The 22,922-nt window shown below is 47.1% G+C and overlaps 1 protein-coding gene across 4 annotated transcripts in view; it reads left to right on the forward strand.

Annotated features, from left to right (window-relative positions):
- Positions 1–1,659: 1,659 nt before the first annotated feature.
- The window catches only part of COLQ (collagen like tail subunit of asymmetric acetylcholinesterase), a 52,579-nt gene continuing 31,316 nt past the window's right edge, over positions 1,660–22,922 (forward strand). For 2 of the 4 annotated variants that reach the window (XM_080926867.1, XM_080926869.1), the window contains exon 1: positions 1,660–1,773. In XM_080926867.1, the coding sequence (XP_080782993.1) occupies positions 1,668–1,773 (106 nt within the window). In that variant the 5' untranslated portion in view covers positions 1,660–1,667. Of the gene's footprint in view, positions 1,774–19,363; positions 19,459–22,922 lie in introns of those variants that run through there. The other 2 variants (XM_080926868.1, XM_080926866.1) reach the window with 2 other exon arrangements.

Consider the following 22,922-nt stretch of genomic DNA (forward strand, 5'->3'; position numbering starts at 1 on the left):
CTATTTTCTCCAGCCGACATTCCTATCTGAAATAGGGTATCATCACAAGAAAGAGGTTCACAAAATACACTGGAAAATGGAAATTCCCTAAGAATTCCTTTAAGAGTGGCGGCTTGTAGGCACATCTCTGTGGGGCCCCAAAGGGCAGCTGTTCCTGTGGTGACAATGACAGCTTTTTATCAGTCATATCAATTAGCCTCACGTGAGTGACAAACACTCAGAGACGTAAGGTGTTTGGGTTTTTTGTACTCCCCCTACAGCTCCTTGGGTTTCACTGGGCTGCCTCTAAGTTCTAGTTTGAGTACAGTTCATCCCACAGCTTTCCGACAACCCTGTGAAGGGAGCTGTCTCTGTCTCTCGGATGAGACAGCAAAGGCACACAGTGGGTCAGACAATTTGTCTTCTGCCACTTAGAGCTGAATCAGGGCCAAGTGTGGTTCTGAACCATAGAGTGTGGCAGCACCATACTCTCTGCCCCAGCCTCAGCTCACCTTGCCTAAGATGAGTACCAGCACTCACTGGATCCGAATAAACCTTTACAATGAGTATATTTCATAAACGAAAGCTAATCAAACAACTCTGTGAATTGGCATTTTGTTTTTTGTTTTTTTTTTGTTTGTTTGTTTTTTTGTTTTTTAATCTAAGGATCACTATAATAGTCTTTACAAACTCTTTTAAGAATATTTTTGGTTTTTTATTTATTTTTAAGATTATGTTTATGGGAGGGGGGTATGGGCGTGGGGTACGTCCACATGAGTGCAGGTGCCCAGGGAGAGCAGGGGTATCGGTTGGAGCTGGAACTGGAGCCACAGGCAGTTGGGAGCCACACAGCACAGGTGTCGGAAGGAAACTTTTGTGTGTACACGCTCTTAACTACTGAGACATCTCTCTAGCCCCTGGAATTACTTTTGTTCCTGGAAATTTTGTCTAACCAAGACTAAGTTGAAGCTGCTGTTGCTCGCTCCAAGAACAATTTGGTGGCAAATGGCTCACTCTAATGTGCTTTTTACTGTTCTCCATCTGCTTTGTTTTGCATGAGGTTAAAGGGTTGCGGCTTCTGGGGGTGGGGGTGGGGGTATCTTTTCATAGCAACAGCTGTTTGGAGATGCAAGTTCCCCGGCAGAAAGTCCCAGTTCGGCTTGCATTTGTCACTGGTGAGTGAAACTGTCCCAGGCCAGCCGCTTGTCCTCGGGGGAAGGCAGTTTATACCAGAGACTTGATTAGTGCTAGGGCAGGACACCTGTGTCCCAAGTCTATAGCTCATGGTGGGTAATAGAGCAAGAAGCCCATCTGCTCTTGGGGGTGGTGGCAGGTAAACATTGGAGACTTGGCTGCCCTCTTTCTCATCTTTTCCATAGCTACTTACCTCAGACTCCAAGGGGGGAAAAAAAAAGAAAGAAAATTCTGACATCTTAATTTTAATGTGGGCATTTGACCCAGTGCTTGAGATAAATATAACCCTGTGTAGTGCGGAGAAGGTTTAATGGGACATGGTTGGCATTCTTTCTTGATAAAGGCATGGGGAAAAGAGAGGGAGGGAGGGAGGGAGGGAGGCAAGCGGAGGGGGGGTGCGGGGAGGGAGGCAAAAAGCAGTCAGGACAAAGCTGAGCCAGGAGAGGCTCCCAGCAGCCTTGTCCTCTACTTTGATATTTACCAGACCTGGCAGCATGGTTGTCCTGAATCCAATGACTTTGGGAATTTATCTCCAACTCTTCTTCTGCTCCGTCGTGTCTCAGCCGACTTTCATCAACCGTGTCCTCCCAATTTCAGCAGGTAACTGATTGCCGAGACTTCCCTCCTTCCGTCTGCAAGGGGGTGGGGGGACCAAGATTGTCTTGCAATATCCTGGTGTTTCTGCCACTCTACTCTTAGCAGAGGAAGGCTCTGGGGCAACGACCCCCCCTAAGTGCTTCCTGTCACCCGAGATTTCTCCAAAGGCCCTTCTGCCCTTGTTCCAACCGTCCGCTACTTGGCTGCCCAAAGCCAGACTAAACCGTTGCTTCTGTGTCTGTATCTCTGCTGCCTGTTTATTGCATGAATCATTTTGATCGGGGAATTGGGAGCTGGGGATGGAGAAGTATACGTTCTAGAGAAGTGAATCCCAGATGTTTCTATAAATCTCTCTGACCTCCTCAGGCATCTCTGTCAACCTTGCTGAAGGGCAGGGGATTCTGCCTGGCCACTGTCAGCAGGGCTTGCTGTCTCCTCAGCCCTAACTGCTCTCCTGTTGGACTTTCTTCTCTTCAGCTCTGACAAGCCATCTAGAGGTGCTAGGAGTGGTGAGGGCTCCCAGAGGGGAGCCAGATGTGTCTTTCTGAGTGCGGGGCTGGGAGATTGAAGAAGGCTTGCTTGGTTGGCCAGCCGGGCAACATTTTCTGCAGGCACCACTAGGCTGTTGCCCTTGTCCGAGCTTACGCGGTATAGGGGAAGTATTGGGTTACTGTCATAGCCTTTTCAAAGCTTTCTGAGGAAATCTGAACATCTCTGGAGGGCCTGAGGAAGCAAGCAGAGCCCGAGGCTTACTGCTTTTGCTTCCTCCATACCCTTCTCAGCTCATCTCAGCCACTGTTCTAAGGCACCCGTAGTCCTTAATTTCTATGCACTGAAGTTGATTCTGTGTCTTTGCCTGTGAAACACAAGGAGAGCATTCCTCCGGACTCACCGCCCACCTCCCTCTCCATTCATAAAAACAGCTCACGGTCAAGCCGTGCTGGCAAACCGCAGGCCCTAAGGGAGTGACAGGGAGATCTCCATGAGGCTAATTATAAAAGTGTGAGAAACAGAAGAGGCAGGGAAGAGAGACAAAGAAGAGAGGGCTGGAGAGAATACCGGAGGGGGGGGGGCAGAAGCAGGTGGTTGTGTCAGCAAGAGTGTGTGTCAGCGGGCTTTTCTCTCAGGAGTTCATATAGTCTGTAGATCATTATTCTCTGACCCGCTGGGAACTTGGGCAGCTGAGCACAGTGCCACCCACCTGAAACTGCTCTTGGGAAGAAGAATGATGTGTTCAAGACTGGCCTGGGTTACATAGTGAGACCCTGTTTCAAAAATCCCAAGAGGACTTGGTAGCTAATTTTGGTCTGACCTAGTGTTTGCTTCTGTGTTATATTTGGGTTATAGATTGCTTTGGGAATCTGCTGAGGACTTAAAAGAATTAGGGAAACTCACTTCTCTGGTTTCAGCTCTGCCTCTGATGAGCCATCTGACTTATGGGTATAGGCCGTGTACCATGGGGGGCAGGGACTGTCGTCTTGTGTGTCTGTAACTATAGATGTTTTCAGTGTCAGATAGTGCTGGGTCTGTAGATGCTCAGTAGCTACTTGTTGAGTGAAAGAATTAAAAAAAAAAAAAAAAAAAAAAACAAGCTTTGCATCTGTAGATTGGGGTTGGATCTCCATAAATTTTAATTATTTAATTTATGCAAAGCCAAAGTCACTAAGACCTTCATAAATCTAGACAGGAAAGAACCTGTAATTTCTTTGCCATGCTTACTCAGGAGAGAGCCCACACAGTGTAGACCTCTCTTAGAGAAGGGGTTTTTAAAGGTTGTACTGGTCAGGGTACTACAGTGACAAGATGCAGCTTCAATGTAAAAACTTGATTGAAGAGCTCACTTTCAGGGGCATGGGGTCAAGGACACCTGCGATGTTGAGGGACACAGGGATTTTTGACTGAAGAAAGGCTACCACTCCGTGCTTGAGAAGGCAGGAAAAGGAAGTGGGGGAAATAGATCCCACAAGCCTTGGTGTGCTGCAGGAGCAGGCTTCATGCATAATAGATATCACACAGGGACCAGAGCAGGGAGGAGCCAGACCACCAACCACCACCACCACCACCACCACCACCACCACCACCACCACCACCACCACCACTACCACCGCTTGCAGAGCCTGGCCAAACCCAACCCCAAGCCAAAGTCTAGTAGTTGGAACTCCTTGATGTGGACCGTGGGATTCATGTGTTGGGCACAGGTAAATAAACCATACAAGTACTCTGCCTCTGGGCTACACCCCCAGCGACACAAGGCCCTCTAGATACATTGCTCACCCTGGATCTGGTGATTGGAAATGTAGGCTTCAGGCATTTGGCCAGTGGGCAACCAGAGAAACCATTACCAGTCTTGACAAGTGTCTGGGGTCTCCTGTGGGAGTCACTTCACTCTGTCCTCATTGAGTTGCGATGGCTGTCAAACACATCATCTAGAATGAATTCAGACCTTGCAATGAAGCTGTTCCCTGTGTCAGGACAATAGGTGTCCTTTAAAATACTCACCAGCAATCAGATTGGATTTGAACTCCTCTATTCTAAGCTTTGTAGGTTCTCACCATTTTGAAGAAGGTAAGCCGTGCAGATGCTGAAACACAGGAAAACCATTTCTTGCAGCCCACTGGACCTTACACGAGAATCTGCTGTGTGCTTGGTGGGGTATAAAGTGCTTCAGGGTGTCACTGGGCAGAGTAGGATGCAGTAGGTATTCTAAAGTTAGGCCACAGCACTGGCTCCGAGTCCTCCAGGACTGTGGTGGAGGAAGGTCTGCCATAGGCCTGCAGGAAGAGCTCACCCACATTGTGTGTGTGTGTGTGTGTGTGTGTGTGTGTGTGTGTGTGTGTGTGTAAGCATAGCATGGGAGGGGGGCAGTGGGAGGTCAGACAGGGGATGATCCTTTTCTTCAGGAAGAACCCCACTGCTGAACCACCTAATAGCTCCAGCTTTCTGAATCAGGTGTACATTACCTAACAGCCTCCGGGGAGGCAGAGGAGAACCTGGCAAGGAGCAGGAAGCACCACTGAGGCCATGAAATCAATCTTAGCTCTAGTTCAGGCACTTAGACTACTACCTCAGGCTATCTCAGCTCTCAGCCCAGTCTGTTAACTCTGAACATTATTCTTCCAGGCTCACGCTGCTTAGAACAGATGCAATGATAATGGGCAGATTATATATAATCTACATAATATATATGTATATATAGTGTGTGTATGTATGTCTTTATACATTTATATTTGCAGTTTTATTTGTTAATGTGGTAGTAAGGCATGCACATGAAATCAGACGTCAATTTATAGGAGTTGGTTTTCTTCCATCATGCAGGTCCAGGGAGGGAACATAGTTCATCAGACTTAGTTGCAGGTGCCTCGTATAACAGTGCACACCTGTGACCCAGCCCTCTGGTGACCTGGGACGGGAGAAGCTCAAGTTTGAGACTACTTGGGCCAAATAGCATGACAGGGAAGAAAAATGGTAAAGAACTGGGGAATGATTCTGAGACCACAAAATATGGTTGTGGGGGATGGGACATACAACCCTGGCAGGTGACCCTGACTGCTGTATAGGAACTGGTTCTCATCACGGTGATCACACATGGTTCAGTGAACACTGAAAAACTGTTGAGCTTCCAAAGGCAGCAAAGTGACAGATACAACCCAGAACAATTTCTGTTAAAAGTGCCAGGAGCTTGGAGTGCCCTGCCTTGGCCATTTGGTGGGTAATAAACTTACCCTCCAATACTTAAAGCTAGAATTATTTACTGCTGAAGTTCATGTTTTGTGGGTCACCTAAAGGTCATCTCATCTGGCATGCTATGGGCTGACCCTGGCTGGGGCTGTGCTCTGTCTGCGCCTACAGACTTGGTGCTATTGTCCACTTATGGGTGGAGTCCAATGGTTATGGCTTCTAGAAGGATAAAGCACAGACATTTAGGCAATATGTCTGGGAGAACAGACCTCCCATGATACATGAAAATCACACACCTGGGGTGGGGATGCCGTAACACTCTTGCTTCTTTGAACAAGATACCTAGGCACAGAGAAGTTAGATAACTCACCCAAGGCCACACAGCCAGGTTGTGGGAGATCTGGAAACCGGAATCCTGCCTCTAAGTGTAGGGTTTTTATCAGTGTAGACCGAATCTGCCTCAGGCCTGGATAAATGTGCAAGTGGCTGCAAGGCTGCCCTCCATCCATGGAAACTCTTCTCCATATTCTTCACAATCTCTTCCCTCCCACCTTGTCTTCAAGTGGTCAGTATCCAAAGTTCCAACAACTGAATACTGATTTAGGTGGTTGTTATTGTTGTTGGATTTTGATCTCCTTATATTGTCGGAGAGACCTTGAATTCAATACATACGTCAGAGTGGCCTAGGTATCTGTCCCACATGCTAAGATTCAGACTCACACCTCCACGTTCAGTTTGACATTGCTTTATAAATGTGTGCATGACTTGCCCGGCCACTGGTTGATCTTTCTGGTATTTTTTTTTTTTTTTTTTTTTTTTTATGTTAGTGGGAACCTAAAAATCAGAATGAGTCAGGTGTTACGGAGGATGGGGAATCTCCTTGTAACCAAGACAACTTCCACAAACCTTTTCAGGCCTGTGAGCCATCCTACCCTCTGCCTACATGACCAAAAGCTCTATAAAAGGTTTCCCAGCCAGGCAGAAAGGCAAGTGGGGACTTTCCAGGGTATTTGTGGATCCAAATTTCATAATCCAGATCAGGAAAGAACACAAACCTAGTGCAGTAGAGTGTGACCATGCGGAAGGACACGATTCTGTTTGGGTGCCGGAATCCTCCGTTGTTACTTTTGTAGTCTACACAATGCCCAGCTACACACTCTGCTGACTGGAAGCCAGCCAGACCACCATTTGGGGACCATCCAGATTCTTGGCGGTAGATGGCAGGTCGTTTATTTGTGTCTGATGCTGATCAGCTATTGTTTAATGTCCCATAATGCACTTGCAAGCCATCTCCTCTCATTTGCTTCCCCATATTTCCTCTGGATAATAAAATCAGAGAGCGTCCTTAAGTTACAGGGCTCTCTAGGAGGTCTCAGGCATCTGCCACCCGTATCCCAAACCTCTACAGAAGCAGGTACCTTCTCCCTCTCCAACTCTATAAAAACAGACATACTCTGAGAGGTGGAAGGCTCTCCTTTGGCTGTCCTGACCTCCCCCTCCATCCTCTCCATTCCCTTTTGGGATACCCAGGCCTGCCTTCCTCTGATGCATGATCACACAAAAGCAGCATGACTAAAAGCCTCTGGCTTCCATGTGACACACCAAGGCTGGTGACTGACCTTCCTTAAGTGCTCCTAATGCCCATGAGTTCTGCCCATGACTGTTACCAAAGCCCAAGCCCCAGACCTTTCTGTTATAATGCTCTCTGACAGCTAGAGAAGTACCTGTTCTTACAGCATTCCCCACAGTAATGGGTACTGGGTTTGAGCTCAAACCATCATGGTTATGAACTGAATTGTGATGGGTGTTATCTTCACTAGGGTGAACCTCAAGTTCCTGTCTGTAAAGTGGGCAGAGCAGTCTCTGTCCCACAGACATACTCTGGGAGAATTTATTCCTTAAGCTAAGTTCCAATGAGAGTCAACAATGTGTCTACACAGACACAATTATCCCACCCACAGGGAGCTTCTCTCAGTCATCTGTGAGAATTTGTCCTGGCTGGCCTGCTGGTCACTGCTGGTGACTGCCTTTATGCTTTGGACCATGGAGAGAACAGGGAGTTAAAGGTTAAATTGTTTTCATTGCTGATGATTAAAATGTGGATGGTTTTATATTTTAATATATTTATGGCATCTCTTGGGATGCTGACTGACTTGGTGGTCCTGATCCCTCCTTTTGGGATGGCATATCGAACCAATCGTGTACAGAATCTGCTCCTGACCATCTTGAGTCTCCATATGTTCCTGCCTCACAGCTGCTTCACTCTTCTAATTATATCTACTTCTTTGGGCCCCTCTGGGCATGTGACTGTAAGCCCTGGGGCCAGAAGCCCTGCTGGCCTTCCCCTCCCTTTGCAGACTCCAGCATGTCTTTCTAGGTATCCAAAGGTCTGCACAGTCTAAACTGGAGGGCAGCACTCTGTAGCAATAACTCCCATAACAGTACTCGAGGGCAGCACCCCACATCAGTTCTTCCATAACACAGTCTGGGCTGGGTTCTGCATGCAAGACCCACCTAGCATGGTCAGCATTTCAAGTTCTCCTGGTGATCAGGAGGTTTAGCCATAGCTAACCATTTATCAGAATCAGTGAGGGGCTCGCTAACATGCAGACCCATGGACCCCACCAAGATTCTGAGGGTTCTAGAATGGCCCTAAGCATCTTCGATGCTTCAGGTACCTCCAGGCTATAGGCCCACAGTGCACACTTTGAAATCTACTGCTACAGCGCACTGCAGAGTGACTTCATTAGCTTCCTGTGGACACAAATCACCCCCAACTCTCTTACAGTTCTAGAGGACCAAAGTCTGAGATCATTTCCAGTAGATGGAGGCCAGGGGCCCAGGAAGATTCAGTTCCTTCACTGTTTCTAGGTCTAAGCTGAGGTTCTCAGAGTCTTTGGTTCCCAGCTTCTTTCTGTGTTTATACTCAGCCATGCTACATATTGCTTCTCAGTCTGTTGTGTTTGTTTGTGGTGCTATAGTGTAAAGCCAGGGGTTTGTACATTTTAGGCAAGCACTTTAACATGGAGCTACAACCCCAGCCTCTGCCTGGCTCTTAAAAGGACACTTGCAATGTTTTAGGAACTCAGATAACCCAGGATTGTCTCCTTGATTTAAGTATCTTAGTTACCCACAATGCCCCTTTCACACAGAAGGTAGCATTTACAACCATCAAAGCTCAGGTCTGGATACTGATAGGGGCTATTTGGTGAACCACGTTTACCTCATGCTTAGTTTAGATGCTTTGGAATTTGAAGTGGACAGGACTGTGGTTGCCAACAGCTCATTACCCAGTGGGGCAGTTGTTGTGCCCAGATCTCAAAAACCCCAGAGACCACCACAAGTCACAACTCTGATGCAAGCACATGAGAGTCTTTATTCAAGCTGGAGCTCAGGCCACAAACCTTCCTGATGCGACAGGATAGGAGAGCAGCCCCAAGGTCTAGGTGAAGGGGTTTATAAAGGAAAAACCCGCAAGCGTGGCGTTTCCAAGCCTTGGCATTGCATGAGAGGGTACATGAATGTTGATCTTTACACTAATTGGTTTATAACACCTTGTTAAACCACAGGGAGAGAGCCTACATAAAAAAAGGAGCACCTTGACCTGGGAAAAACTGATGTCTTCTTAGCCCACTCTGTTGTCATCAGCCAGCTGCAGCTGCTGTGTCTATTTTGCAATGGCCGGGGACATTTTGTGACTTTTCTCTGACCTCAAGGGTGGGGGTCATGTCTCTCTAAGGGCAAGTTATCTTAGAAGGGAGTCATAAAAAACAAAATGGAGTTTATTCTGCTACCTCAGTCCCTTCACAGTGAAGAAAGTGAAACTCAAAGTCCCTGTGAGGTGTTTTCCTGAACTAGTCACCACATGGGTCACTGGATTTCAATGCTACTGGGGACCTCAGGAAGACAGAGATCTGATATATTACAAGCCAAGTCTTGGGGACCCAGCCACACTTTCAGTACCCTGCTCCCTGGGTCAAAGTTTTTGTTTCTCATCGTCGTGGTGTGACTTTAGGAAAACTTTAAGCAAATTGCCATCCATGGGGCTAAAATTATCAGGATTGAGAAGGCATATTATGAACATTACAGTGCCAGTCACTACCATTTATTGCATCCAAACCAAAACCCAAAATAACTTTTTGCTTAAAACACTTAGTAAATTAAAGCAAGAAATTCCTATTTCTACCACTTTTCGTTTGCAAACTAGGCCCTAAGGAAGGACGATGCTCAGGAAAGAAGGCTCCCTTCCCTAGTAACGGGCTTTCCCTGATGTCTTAAAAATATACTTGGCACTCTTCCATCTGTGAGCCCCAGGCATCTCCCAATTCACATAAATGCTTGTCTCCCCATGGCAACCACTGAAAACACAAGGAGGGAGTTGCTCATTTGAGAGCTGGGAACAGCTGAAGGAAGCTGGTGGGTGGTGTGGTCTTCCAGTCAACTACTGGGATAAGAACTGAAAAGAAGGACTGGAACGTGAATGAACTGTTCAAGCCCCTCCCCTTCCGGCCTTCCTCTTCCGGCATTCCCTTTTGGACTTCCCTGCACCCTCTTCTGGCTGCTTTCTTTTGAAGAGTTTGGGAAACCCTGGCAGCTGTCCTCTGGCTTCAGGGACTTCCCTCTGGGATCCCAGGGAGGCCCTCCTAACTTCAGAGTGTAGAACTTTTCAGTGACAGGGATGGCAGGAGGTAGGGTGACCATAGCCATCCTACGTACAGAAACCTGCCTACACAACTGGAGCGCCCCTGTTACGGAGCCCTATTTCAGTTCAGCGGCGAACGTGTGCCGTGTGTGAGGAGCCTGTAGGATCTCACTGTCGGGAAAGGTTGAAGCTGGTTGGTGTGCGACTTTGTGTGCACATATATGTCTATATATATGAAATAGGAAGGAACCTATACGGAGGAAGGAAATACCTAAATAGAGAGGTAGAGAGGGAAACAAGACAGGGTAACGAGGAAGAAAGAAGATAAAGCCTCTCACAAAGAGTCGATATTTTGTGCAGTTTGATTGTGTGCAGGTTATCACAGCTGCAGAAAGCCGTGTCAGTTCCAAAGCAACCCCACCCACCAGCTCTTCCATGGCTTCCCTGAGGCTGTGGGTGTGTGTGAAGATGGCCCCATTATGGCCAGCAGACACTTACTCTCAGCACTTTGACCAGCTTTGAGACTCTGCTTTAACCTCTAAAAGAGGCAGCATCTCCAAACCTGTGGATATCGACGGAAACATTTAAGGGCAGTTTGCTGCATGGCCGTTTAGCAAAACAGCAGTCCAGACGCAGGGATTCAAAGTTCCTGGTTCAAAGGCAGCCCGGTCTAAAGAGTGAGTTCTAGGACAGCCAAGGCTATGCAGTGAAACCCTGTCTCAAAAGTGAGGCCTAAACAAACTGGGAGGAAAGAGAGGAAGGAGAAGAAGAGGAGTGGGGGGAGGAAGAGTAGTCACATAATGGGTCATAACTCTCCTTATTGATTAGAAAGAGGAATTAGTCCCAGCAACCCCCTGAAGAAGCAATGAAGGCTCTGCAGCATGTGACAGCATTGTCCACTACATTGGGACCGTAAATGAGAACCATAGGACCTCTGTCTCACTTCTCACAGCTATGGCAGTGGGTTGTCTGTGACAGCATCCAGACAGACAGACACTTTCATCCCCTAACCCTGGGAAGAAGAGTTGGCTGTTGAGGCTCTGTGGAGTGAAGTAGACGGCACATGTAAAATCCACGTCCTGACTGGTGTAAATTCTCTCATACACACATGTAAGGAAGCAGAAGGTGGTTTTGCGGTCTCAGTTACATGCTGTGAGTGTTGGCAAGCCACCAGATTGCATATCAAAAGGAGAAGAGCAAATCAATTTTGGTTCTTCCGAGTGAAGAAATATTATAAAGCTATATTTAAAAAAAGAATGCGGGTGTGTTTTATATAGTGTGGGGGACTCTGCAACCACCTAGGCCAGCAGCATAATGATCCTTGGGAGGCAAGAAGGTAGTTTGGTTCAGCATTACTAGTCAGTGTTTGTTCAGACTTCTGGAGTCTGGCCCCAGGTAGTTCATTTTAGATTTATTTAAGCACAGCACAATTTAGTGAAAACGTATTCTGGTGTTAATTAGCTCAATTCCATGTGCACAACAAAGCTTACATAAATCTCTTAGAGGAACAAAATAAGCTAAATTCATATCAGATGTGACTACATCAAACCTCCATGTAAAGTCCATAAAGATGGGTGTTACAGATTGCCTGGGGAAAGCTGGCTTATAATAAGGTCTCGGGGAGGGTCCAGTGTGGTCTCTGTCACACATATAGTGTAAAGGTCACCAGGCTGTTAACCACATCTGCTCACAGCACTCAGAACAGATAACAGATCACACATTCCTTTCCTTGAAGGAACAACACCGTGTATTTAACATGCCAGGTTCCCCTAGTGCTTACTCTGAGCACAAAGACCTTTGTGTCTCCTACAACACAGTGAGACAGAATAATCCTTTGGATATGTAGAAAGGGGCTGAAAGGGCTGGACATGGTGACACACAAAAGTGATCTCAGTACTTAGGAAGTGAAGGCAAAGGAGAATTTCTGCAATTACGGGGTTACAGAAAGCCTCTGCTTTTTGGAAACTTCCTCCATTGAAGCTTTGTTGCTCAGCAGAGTTCAGAGAGGCAACCCTGTGTCCCCCCACCCCCCAATTTTTGGAATACAAGGATTTGGTGAGTTGGCCAGATACCTCTCTGGGCCTTGGGCAGCAAAGGCTCTGAGGAATCCAGCTTCTCTCCTTCCCACTTGTTGTGGAACTCCAGACAACTCATACAGCAAGTGGAGATAGAAGAGGCATTTAGGGGGAGGGGTTAAGGGAACCATGGAGTTTCATATTTCAAGTTTCCATAGGGAAGTGTCCCTGTGGGAAAATGAAGGCATGGAGATACAGGGTCTTTCTACCCGGCCACAGCTGTCAGCAGGTGTTGGAAATAACTCACCCCGAAGGCCCAGGGCATCTGACCTGTGGCCAGATTTCCTGAATAATTCCACAAACTTGGCCTTCCCTGTCAAGCCCAGCAGAAGATTTAATAGTGCCTATTGATTGATGCCGGCTGCTGTAATCCAATTCTGAGCCAAGGCGCAGCCAGCCTCCAGGAGGCTTCTTGATGGTCCCTGGTCTCCTAATAACATTGTCTCTCCTCCTCCCTCTCTATCCACCACAGGCCATTTGGTCAAATTAGAAGATGAACGCAAAGAAGCAGATGCCTTCCTTTAGATAAGATCCAAAACAATTCCCCTGTGGAAGGAAAGGGGCATAGGTTTGTTTTCTTTTGTTCTTGGGGGCAAAGAGGGCACTGTTGGTGTGCGACTTGGCTGAAATAATGACAACCAGGAGGTGGCTCTCGTTCATCCTTGTGGCTCCTCTCAAGGTGTCTATGAGTGTGTGTGTGTGTGTGTGTGTGTGTTTGGGGCAGAGGGTGGGGTCTTGTCCTCATGATGAGTAGCTGCAAACTCCCCAAAGCAATGACACCTAAGTTCTGTGTAGCCTCAGGGTCCCCAAATTGGTTAACAGAGGCTTGGGGCTGGCTGACCTGCCTCAACCTTTATATTGTGGTTCTAAGTAGCTTGTTTTCTCTTTTTATTATTATAAATATTTTCAAAAATTCAAAAGGAATTATAAAAATAATTACTCAGGAGCCACCAGTATTCAGATGGCCGCTCACTGGTCTGGGCTAAACTGTGCTCCCTCAGGATTCCTCTCCCCTGCCCCTGCCCCATACATCAGAATGGAACTGTTGAGGCCATGGGATCATTACCAAAGCAACTGAGTTAAACAAGGACTTAAAATGAATCACAATACACTCTGACAGTAGCCTTATGAAAAATTAGGCTTGGGCACACAAAGAGATACCGGGAACACAGGCACAGAGGAGAGAGACTTGGAGGGCCACAGCAGATGGCACCCAGTTGCCCATGAGCCAGTGAGGAAAGGCACAGGAGAATCTAAGCCATCACATGTTGACTTTGGACTTCTGGTGACCAGACCTCTGAGCAATGAGGGTATGTTCATAAAGCCACCTGGTCTGAGATACCTCAGGACACAGCTCAACAGGGAACCACCTCTCTCATTCTGGTCAGTCAGCACTTAGCCATGGTCATTCCATTGTCTGCTCAGCCATTTGTCTTCTTGTTGTTAATTATTGTGGTAGATTTTTAAAGTGTCCCGAAAACTGCCCACAGTGAAGAGTACCCTAAAGAAGGCAAATGTGTTTGATAAAGCTTACCAGCCAACACATTCGATTGAGACCTGGTTGTAACTGGAGGTAGAAGGACAAGCAAGTTGTCTACCCAAAGATGACTGATCATAAAAACTTCATTACAGAGACAGGATTGGGGATGGAGAGACAGCTCAGAAGGTAGGGCACATGCTGCCAAGCCAGATTTCATGAGTTCAATGCCTGTGACCCACCTGGTAGAAAAGAACCACTCCTACAAGTTGTCATGATCTCCACATATGTGCATGGCACATGGGCACACTTGATGCACAAAAATAAGATAAATAATAAAACTTTTCAAAAAAAGAAAGGTAAAATTTTTTTATATACATATATAGATAGATAGATAGATAGATAGATGATAGATATTTTAAAATATGGAAGTAGAAGGCAGTCTATAAAGGAAGAGAAAGGAATATAAAGGGAGTGGGGAGAGGAGAACAAGAGAAGTTAATGATGGGGTAAAAAGAATATATTCATGTATATATATATATATATGTATATATATCATAGATACAGAAGAGTGTTGAAGTGATGGAGAGAGGAGGGTCAAATAAGAGCAAGAAATTATGTCATATGAGTGAGATGTGATCACATGACACCTATTATTTTATGCACTAACTAAAAAATAAAAGTAGACAGATCTCTAGTATTGGCAAATAGCTATATCCCTAGCCAGATATTGAGGTAGAACCTCTGGCTTCTTTGGGTGTTTGTTCTCTGGGTAGTCCTGGGTACTGTGTCCCCAGTATGGTCTACATAGTAAGTTTCAGTCAGCCACTGCCTCATAGATTTGTCTAAAGAATAAAAACTTCAGTATCCCTGGTAGGACATGACTCATCCCCTGGCTGTCACTCAGGCTGTGGGTCCTTTCCATATTGTGTCTCCACCATCCCTCAGGGGTGGAACCCCCTGCACTAAGAACTATTGGCAAGAATAGTCACATGTCCCAGTTCCCCCGGGTTGCTTGGGTCTGTGGAGTGGTTAAACACATCTTTGAGGGAATGTCAACCAGCTCTGTACAGCACCAATCCCAAGACACTGTGATGGATAGACAGTAGCCAGGAGGGAGGTAGCCAGCTGGTTAGAGATTGATCAGGATGGAGAGAAGATGCTGGCCCCACAGAAGCAGTGGGAAGAACAGAGAGGGTGCAAGTGGCTGGGGTCAAATGAGTTGTCCCTCAAGCCTGGCTAAGGTAGCTGTGAGAGGCTGCCTCCTAACAGGACTGTGTACAAAATTCCTATGCACTCCATTTCCAAGTCTCTAATAACTCTGAGGCCAGACCCATTAACATGGTTTCACCAAGAGTCATTTTCTCCTTTGCCGAATGGAAACAGTCAGCCAAGAGGGCGAACAACAAAATGTGTGTGAAGTGCTGATCCAGATCACCATTATTTTAGTGTAGAAAGGGCACAGGCATTCAGGAAATATTTGTGGACTCCGGTAGAATGCAGGGCTCTCCTACTGAAACTGTGGATCTGGAGACAGCATTAATACAACTCAAGGCTTTTGCTATTGACATTAAGACTAGCTCAGAGGGAAGGGAAGGGAAGGAAAGATCAGCTCCAGTACAAGAACTCCCAAATTCAAGCTGGAGTCTTAGTCAAGAGAGGGAGGAAGGGAAGTCTGACCAAAATTTGGTCAAGGGGAGGGGGCAGTCTTTGCCAGTAGGGTTCTTCAACCCACCCCGCTGCCCATCAAAGTCTGAAGATGGGACTATAGATTTGAAGTGCTCTAGGACTGGTGGGATCCTACACTATGTTCCCAACCATGTAGACTTTTGAAAATATGGTGTGTGTGTGTGTTCATGCATGTGTGCAGCATACATGTAGAGATCAAGGGTCAGCTTGCAGGAGTTGATTCTCTCTTTCCACCATGTGGTGGCCTGGGACTGAACTTAGATTGTCAGGGTTGGTGACAAGTGCCTAAATCACTGAGCCATCTCAATGACTCTTTTTTTTTTTTTTTTTTTTTTGAACTGTGAAATAGGATCTCACTATGTAGCCCAGGCTGACCCACACTCCTCCTTCCTCAATCTCTGGAGTGTGCTAGGATTACAGGAATCAGTTGTTCATCTCCACAGCTAGCTCAAGTGTAGACACCTTTGTCTCCTGTAGGAACTCTGGTTCCCTGGAGTTAGGTGGAGGAAGTAGCTGGGCCACAGAGATCTATCTGTGCAGCAATAGTAAGAGAACCAGTGTAGGCAGCCACTGTGACAGATCCATTTGGCTATGGTCTGCAACTACGGGCCCCTTTGCAACGGCGGGCACTGGAAGGGCTGGAATGGTGCCCGAGGAGGCAAAACTCCAGAAGTGGTCTTCTGGCCTGGTTGATAAATCCCAGAGCCACAATGAAGACAAAACACTGTGAATGTGACACCTGTCGACAGCGGCAGGATGGCCCAGAAACTGTTTATGAATGTGGCTTTGCAGTTTATCAGCAGTAAGCTGGGCCTGGGCCCACACAGAGGAGTGAAGCTAAGGGCAAGATTTGATACCGGGGAGGAGGGGCTCACCTCCAGCTATCCAGAGCCCTATGAAGGGTCCCCTTGTCCAGGAAACACAGCCTCTATAGAGTGAAGCTGGAGAGAGCTCAGAGCTCACCTAGCAGATGCCCTTTCACATGCAGGGAAAATGAGTCCTTCACATTGAAACAGCAATTTCCGGCCAAGGATACTGACTAGGGATCCTAAGTCCCAGGCTGGCTAGGAGCTTGGTGAACAGCAGAAAGGGGGAGCATATGCAAAGGTGTTTGACTTAAGGCTATGCCACTGTTGGTACCGGGAAGACCAGAGAAGAATAATAAGACAGACAGAAAAAGAGCAGCCCCAAGACACACACAGAAAGATGCAGGTCGCAGACTCACAGCCTGTTATTAAGATCAAATGGAAATGCAGAGTCAGCCAGGGCCCAGTGATTGCAGAGGCCGGCTGTCTTGCTTTCACAGGAGTGACATGCATCCAGCTGAGCTGGATACATGAGTAAACCTTTAAAAAAAAAAAGAAAGTTTGATGCTGAGGTCTGAAGAGACAGCTCAGCAGTTAGAAGCACGCGTTGTTCCTGCAGGGGACCCAGGTTCTATTCCCTGTGCCCACAATGGTTCAAAACCATCCATAACTCCAATTCTACAAAATCTGATGTTTTCTTCTCAGCTCTGAGGGCACTAAGCACATACATGGTGCACATAAATATATGTAGGCAAAGCATTCATACATAAAATGAGTAGATTTTTTAAGTTTGATACTACGTGGAAATAAAATGAATACATCCTTTTTTTTTTTAAGTTTGATGCTATGTGGTTATAAAGAAAGAAGGTTTTTTGGTGAAAGTGACAAAACATCCAAAGGATAAAAAACATTCATGGTGCTGGGGGGAAAATGAAGATCTAATCAGATGTGGCAGCACATGCCTGTTATTCCAGCACCAGGGAGCATGGGACAGGAGAATTGCTTGAAATATTTAACTACACAGTGAGTCTTAGGGTATCTTGAGTTATAGAATGAGACTTCTCCAAAGGGGGGGAAAAAGATGACTAGGGGTGGAGGATGAGGAGGAGGAGGAGGGACAATGAAGGGATTGTCTTTGTTACTTCTCTATTTCTGTTACAAAACACAGTGACCAAGGCAACTTACAGAAGAAAGTGTTTACTTGGCCCATGGCTTCAAAGAGTTAGATCCATGATGGTAGAGCAGAGACAGGGCAGCAGGACCAGCTGACAGCTCACATCTGGGCAAGCAAGAGGCAGAAGAGAACACACCGGAATGGTGAAGGTCTTTTGGAACCTCAAAGGCTGTCCACATAACCCTAGTGACACACCTCCTCCAACAAAGCTAACCTTAATCATTCCCAATCCATCAACTGGGGACCAAGTATTCAAGCAGATGAACCTAGGTGGTCCATTCTCATCCAAACCATCACAGGAACTATGGTCACACAGGGAAACTGGGCAAGATCATTCAGTTGCTACTTGTTCAACTGTTGGGCCTATCTGAACCGAGGGTGCCCTATTCTTGCTGCTGCTGACTCTGATATCTTAGACCCAGTTCCCAGAGGAACTGAGCCCAAGCCTTTCTCTCTTCCTCCTCCCTACTTTGTGCCAGAAAAATCTGCTCATCTCAAATGCCACCTCTTCCAGGAAGCCTGTTCTGACTATTCATTTCATTCTCTCTCCAACTATCTCTTTCTCCCATAATTCCCTCCAGACATTCCCTAAGCCTCTCCTCTTTCATCCTGACCAAGTTATCCAAAAATAGGTTGATAAAGAGCCCTCTTCTGTGCCTAAAATGGAAAAAGCCTTGGTGCTAATCCTTCCGGCTGAGTAGCAAAGTAGCTTATGCAACACCTACTTTACAGGTGAGAAAGTTGAGGCTCAGGTAGAAGAAGCATCTTGTTCAGAGGCAATAGCTATTGAGTGGCAAGCCCAGGAGTTCAGCCAGGATCAGGACTGTTACTGCAACACGACACAGCACACTCCTGAGCCCAGAAGTAAGGTCTGGTCACTGTACAGCCACACAGTCGGCCTTCTCTACGAGTTCTCAGTGGGTGGGGCATACAATGAATGGATCTGGTCACTGAGCTGGGGTTGGCAGACTACATGGGGTGGGGCAAACCCAACACCCCTCCTATTTTTATAAATAAAGTTTTATCAGAACCTGGTCACACTTATCTTTAGATATTGCCCATGACTGCTTTTATGCTTAATTGCAAAGTTCTTTGGCATAGACTATGTAGCTCGTGAATCCCAACATATTTAATGTCAGTCCTTTGTCAAGTGAGTCTGCTACTCTTGTTACAAAGCTCCTTACCAAGCTGCTTAAGTCAGTGCTTATTACTAAGTGCCAATAACCTCTCATCTTTTATGGTTTAGGATATTATGTGCATTCATGCTTTGGGCATATAATAAGGTCTCAGGCATATTTCACTGTGCATCTGGCATGTGCCACTTTGTTATTTTATAGACAAGATTCTTGTAAAAAAAGATTTGAGACTGGGGATGTAGCTCAGTGGTAGACTACATGCTTAGCATGTGTGAGGTCTGGGTTCAACCCTCATGGTCTTTGGGAATACATATATGTATGTGTATATGCATATATATTTATTTACTATGTAAAGACTACATAGCTCCCCTCCCACACACACAAACACACACAAGACATATGTAGAGTTTGTGCTTTGTTATTTTGAGTGTGATTCTATTGGCAGCACTTTGCCAGATATAGCAAGCACTGAGCCAGGCAAATCTTCCCTGAAGCAGATGAGGGCAGAGTCTCCTTGGACACCCTCTGTGGGGTGTGACTCTGATACATGCCAGAACAGTATTGATGAGGCAGCTTGGAGGCAAATGAAAAGCCTCCTGGTTGACAGATTGCTCTGTTTCCGCCTTGTGTCTGAGGTGATCATTGTACAGATCACATCCTCCTCGGGTAGAGGGTACTGTGTCTTCACGCTCTGCCCTACAGAAGCATCTGTGAGTAGTTAGAGCTGCCTACCCATCCCAGCTCCCTGGAGCTCAGGACTGGCCCCCGAAAGACTGGCATCTGAGGCAGAAGCAACATCAAAGCAGGGATTGGCCAACTCCCACCACAAATGCCAAGCAGGCCAGGCGCGGGCAGCACTCGGGGGCGTGACAAATCTCAGCCTGTCTCTAGCTTGTGTTCCCGGGCCAGTCTGCCCTGGGCTTTGCCACATGATGATGGGTCTGTCATTCAGCCTCACACATCTTCTCCTCATCCTTTTGGGACCTCTATGTCACTCAGCTGGCTACTTGGGTAAGAGTGTGTGTATGTGTGTGTGTGAGAGAGGTGGGGGGAGTGGAGAGAGAGAATATATGCATACATTTTCTTTTAAGGACTTGAAAAGTAGGCTTGTCCTGGGAGCACCAGCAGACTTTAAATTTGAAACTTCTCCGTGAGTGCTCAGATGGCAGGGTGAAGGGATGGAATGGAGTCAGTGGGGGCTTTGCTTGCATGATTATGTGTGTGAAGTTCTTTGTTGTCCCCCTTGTGACCTTGACTCCAGTGTGGCTGGCAGCTGCTGTCCCCTTGACTTTGCAGTGAAACTGTGCTCTGTGGTCCACAACTCCCCCTGGCATTAGGTGGCTGGGATGCTTGCCATCATTCCGGGCCAACTGGCTTGGGTGATGTGGCTCAAAGACAGCAGCCACCAAACCGACAGATCATTCTCTTTGCAGGTGTGTCCTCCTTTGCTGCCCATGCTCAGTCATGTGCAAACCTTCACCGTGGCCCTTTTCAAAGACTGTCAAACTGATTTTACCTTTAGGATCAAAACTTGCTATTCAAAGCTATATGGTCTATATATGGGGCTGATGCAAAGTCCCAGGAGGCAGGCTTCTTTGGAACTGTGAAGTGTGGACAACTTTAGGCAAACTGCAGTGTGTGAATGTCACTGTTGCTGGGCCTTGCAGCCTACCACAGGACACCATGGAACATGTGTCTTTCACTGTCTCACTTCTGTGGTTTCCTTCTAATGCCACACCAACAGGTGTGGGAGAAGTGAAAGCTTTGATACCCTAAGCACCGGCAGGTACCGCACCTGGTCTTTGCCAGCCTAAGGCAGGATGCTTTCTTTCCTTGCTGCTTCCTTTATTGGCTTTTGGTGATACACTGGCTCACCCCAGGGGTGCAGCTCAGTGTGGGAGGTTGGAATAGGAACCTGGTGGTGTGCTGATGGACTTGTCAGGCAATGTAGGGAAAATGGAAGATAGACCCAGTGGTGAACCTGGTGTTATCACAAAACCTGTCACTGGAGGTGGCATGGGCCAAACTCTTGGTGGTACTCCAGAAGAGGAAACTGAGTATTTGGATTGAGGAAGTGAGTGTGCTGGACCACGGACCACATGCACTCCAGACTCAAACTCTTAGACTAAAGTTCCTGTGTTTCCAAGAGTTCATTGGTGTGCACCCCTTTCCAAGAGGGTGCCTCAGTTTCTCGAAACGGAGTGGGGGAAAAGGCTCCTTTCCAATGAGGGGAAAAACCAAATGCTTGCCAAAACCTTCATTAGTTAATTGCCTATACTTTGGTACAGCAGTGTCCACAGTATTAGTATCAGTAAGTAAAGACCAAGTGGTCTTGGAGTCCCTTGGTAGTTGACATTGCCAAGTCAGAGCCATGTCTGTGGTACAGGAGGCCACAACAGGCACTGTGGGCTGCATGCCCAACAGTTTCCATTACAATGGAGCCTTCTGGGACTCTTCCAGGCTGGACCCTGCACTTAGGTGCTGTTCCAGTGGAGACATCACAAGCCTGGGAGAGATGCACAGGGCCACTCAGCACCAAAATAGACCCGCGAAGCCCTGGCTTAGCTGACAGCGGAGGGGAAGCTGCTCCCAGACTCATCCACCTGATGGAAATACTCAGTGCTGGAATGAGCTGTAAATAAACCAGACTGTGCTAAAAACAAACAGCTCCTGGGGCTGGGGGAGGGGCAGAAGTCGAAGGCCCCACACCTGCTGGCATGAAGTAGGTCAAAGGGGGAGGAAGGGGTGTGGGCATAGGGGTAGTGTAAAGGCAGATGCTTTGGCAGCAAAAGCAGCTGATAATTTATGGCTGCTGAAGACTCCTCCCATTTCTAGGAAGAAGCAAGAGAAGTGAGAGTCTTTGAGAGAACCAAGATCTTTTAGTGGGGAGCTTCCAGGCAACATTAGAGACATATATGGCCCTGAAGATCAATAGGCATGGGGCAAACTAGCCACATGGCCCGCCAAGCTCCCAGGTGTTCCTTCTAAGAGGGCTTTGGAGAGCCGCAGCCTTGGATCATTGCTGTCTACTGAAGCAAAGGGAGACAAGGGAGACTGGATCTGGAGGGGGCTCTAACAGGCTTCAGCAGCTAGTATGTACCTACCACCTCTTCAATAGCTCTGCATAGCACGGAGAAGCCAAAGTTGTCTACTCTTAGCTTCCCAACGCTGGCCAAGAGTTGGCGATAGAGTCAAGTTTGAAAACATAACTATCAAACCAAGAAAGAGAATAGTGGAGACTGGAGAGACGGCTCTGTAGTTAAGAGTACTGGTTGCTCTTCCAGAGGACCAGGGTTCAAATCCAAGCACCCTCATGGAGGTTATCACCCCAGTTCCAGGAGATGCCCTCTTCTGGCTGTCTCAAACACTACATGCACATCACGCACAGATGGAGCTCAGGGATGAGAGGCATGAGGAGACCCACCTAGGCTTGTTCTGTGAGGTTAGAGATCCAGGAATCTGAGGCTCAAGCTAGGAACTGGAAAAACATGGCTTTCCTTGATCTGACTACTACAAGCATGCCAGTGTACCCGCCCTTTCTGTTGGTAAATTCCTGAGCTCTATCTACCATATGTCTACACTCAGCTTTACTTTTTACCATTTTCCCAAAGACCATACCAGCCTCTATTGCCACCCGATAGAACAATAACAGTTCCAGTTGGCCCCGCCCCCTGCCATGCTTTTCTCCTGTCCCTTTTCATTGTAGCCACTCTGGTATGTGAGCATCAGTATCACCTCATGCACACCAGTGATGCTCCTCAATGGGTAAGAACGTTATGGTCTAGCCACACAACAGAACTCCGTAAGAACTGTAATTACAGCCTGTTCCACCCCCTCAAATGCTGTGTTGAGAAAGAGGAGACAAACAGGGATTCACATTGTGAGATTCAATTTGCATAAAATAGAGACACCCTCAGGATGCATCCTTGGTGTTAAGCTCCAGTGGCGCTGGGGAGCACGAAGGCTCGAGTTTACAGGCCTCTGCAGTTGGAGGGCTTTTTCTAGCTCTTAGGTGCTATTGTCTAGGGTCTATTCTCTTCATGGAACTCTATTGCATTATCGTGTGGGACCAGCATCTTTTTACATACCTTATCACTGGCCATGAATTAAGGCCAAACATAGATAATGCTCTGTGAAAATCAAAGATATAGAAGCCCAGTGGCCCATTTACCTCCTTATGTTGGGGATTTGGTCACCTGTCACTGAGACATTTAAGTGGGACTCGTTAGCAAATGGAGTGTCCGCATGAGGATATAGGGTCTGTTTGAAACCATGGCTCCAGCCCTGGTTACCTCTCTGTCTAAACAGTTTCCTCTTGAGGACAGCATCACATGCACGTCCTCTGTCCAGCTGTGGGGCCATGACCAGTCTGTCTGAACTTTGCATTCCTCACCATACCTACAGAGTTAGTCTCTGAAGACACACACAGTGTCTGGATTTCCCTTCAGCAGAGGCAAGAGGGTCTGTGTGTCTTC

This window comes from Micromys minutus (genome assembly GCF_963924665.1).
Source record: "Micromys minutus genome assembly, chromosome: 12".
NCBI classification, from domain to species: Eukaryota; Metazoa; Chordata; class Mammalia; order Rodentia; family Muridae; genus Micromys; species Micromys minutus.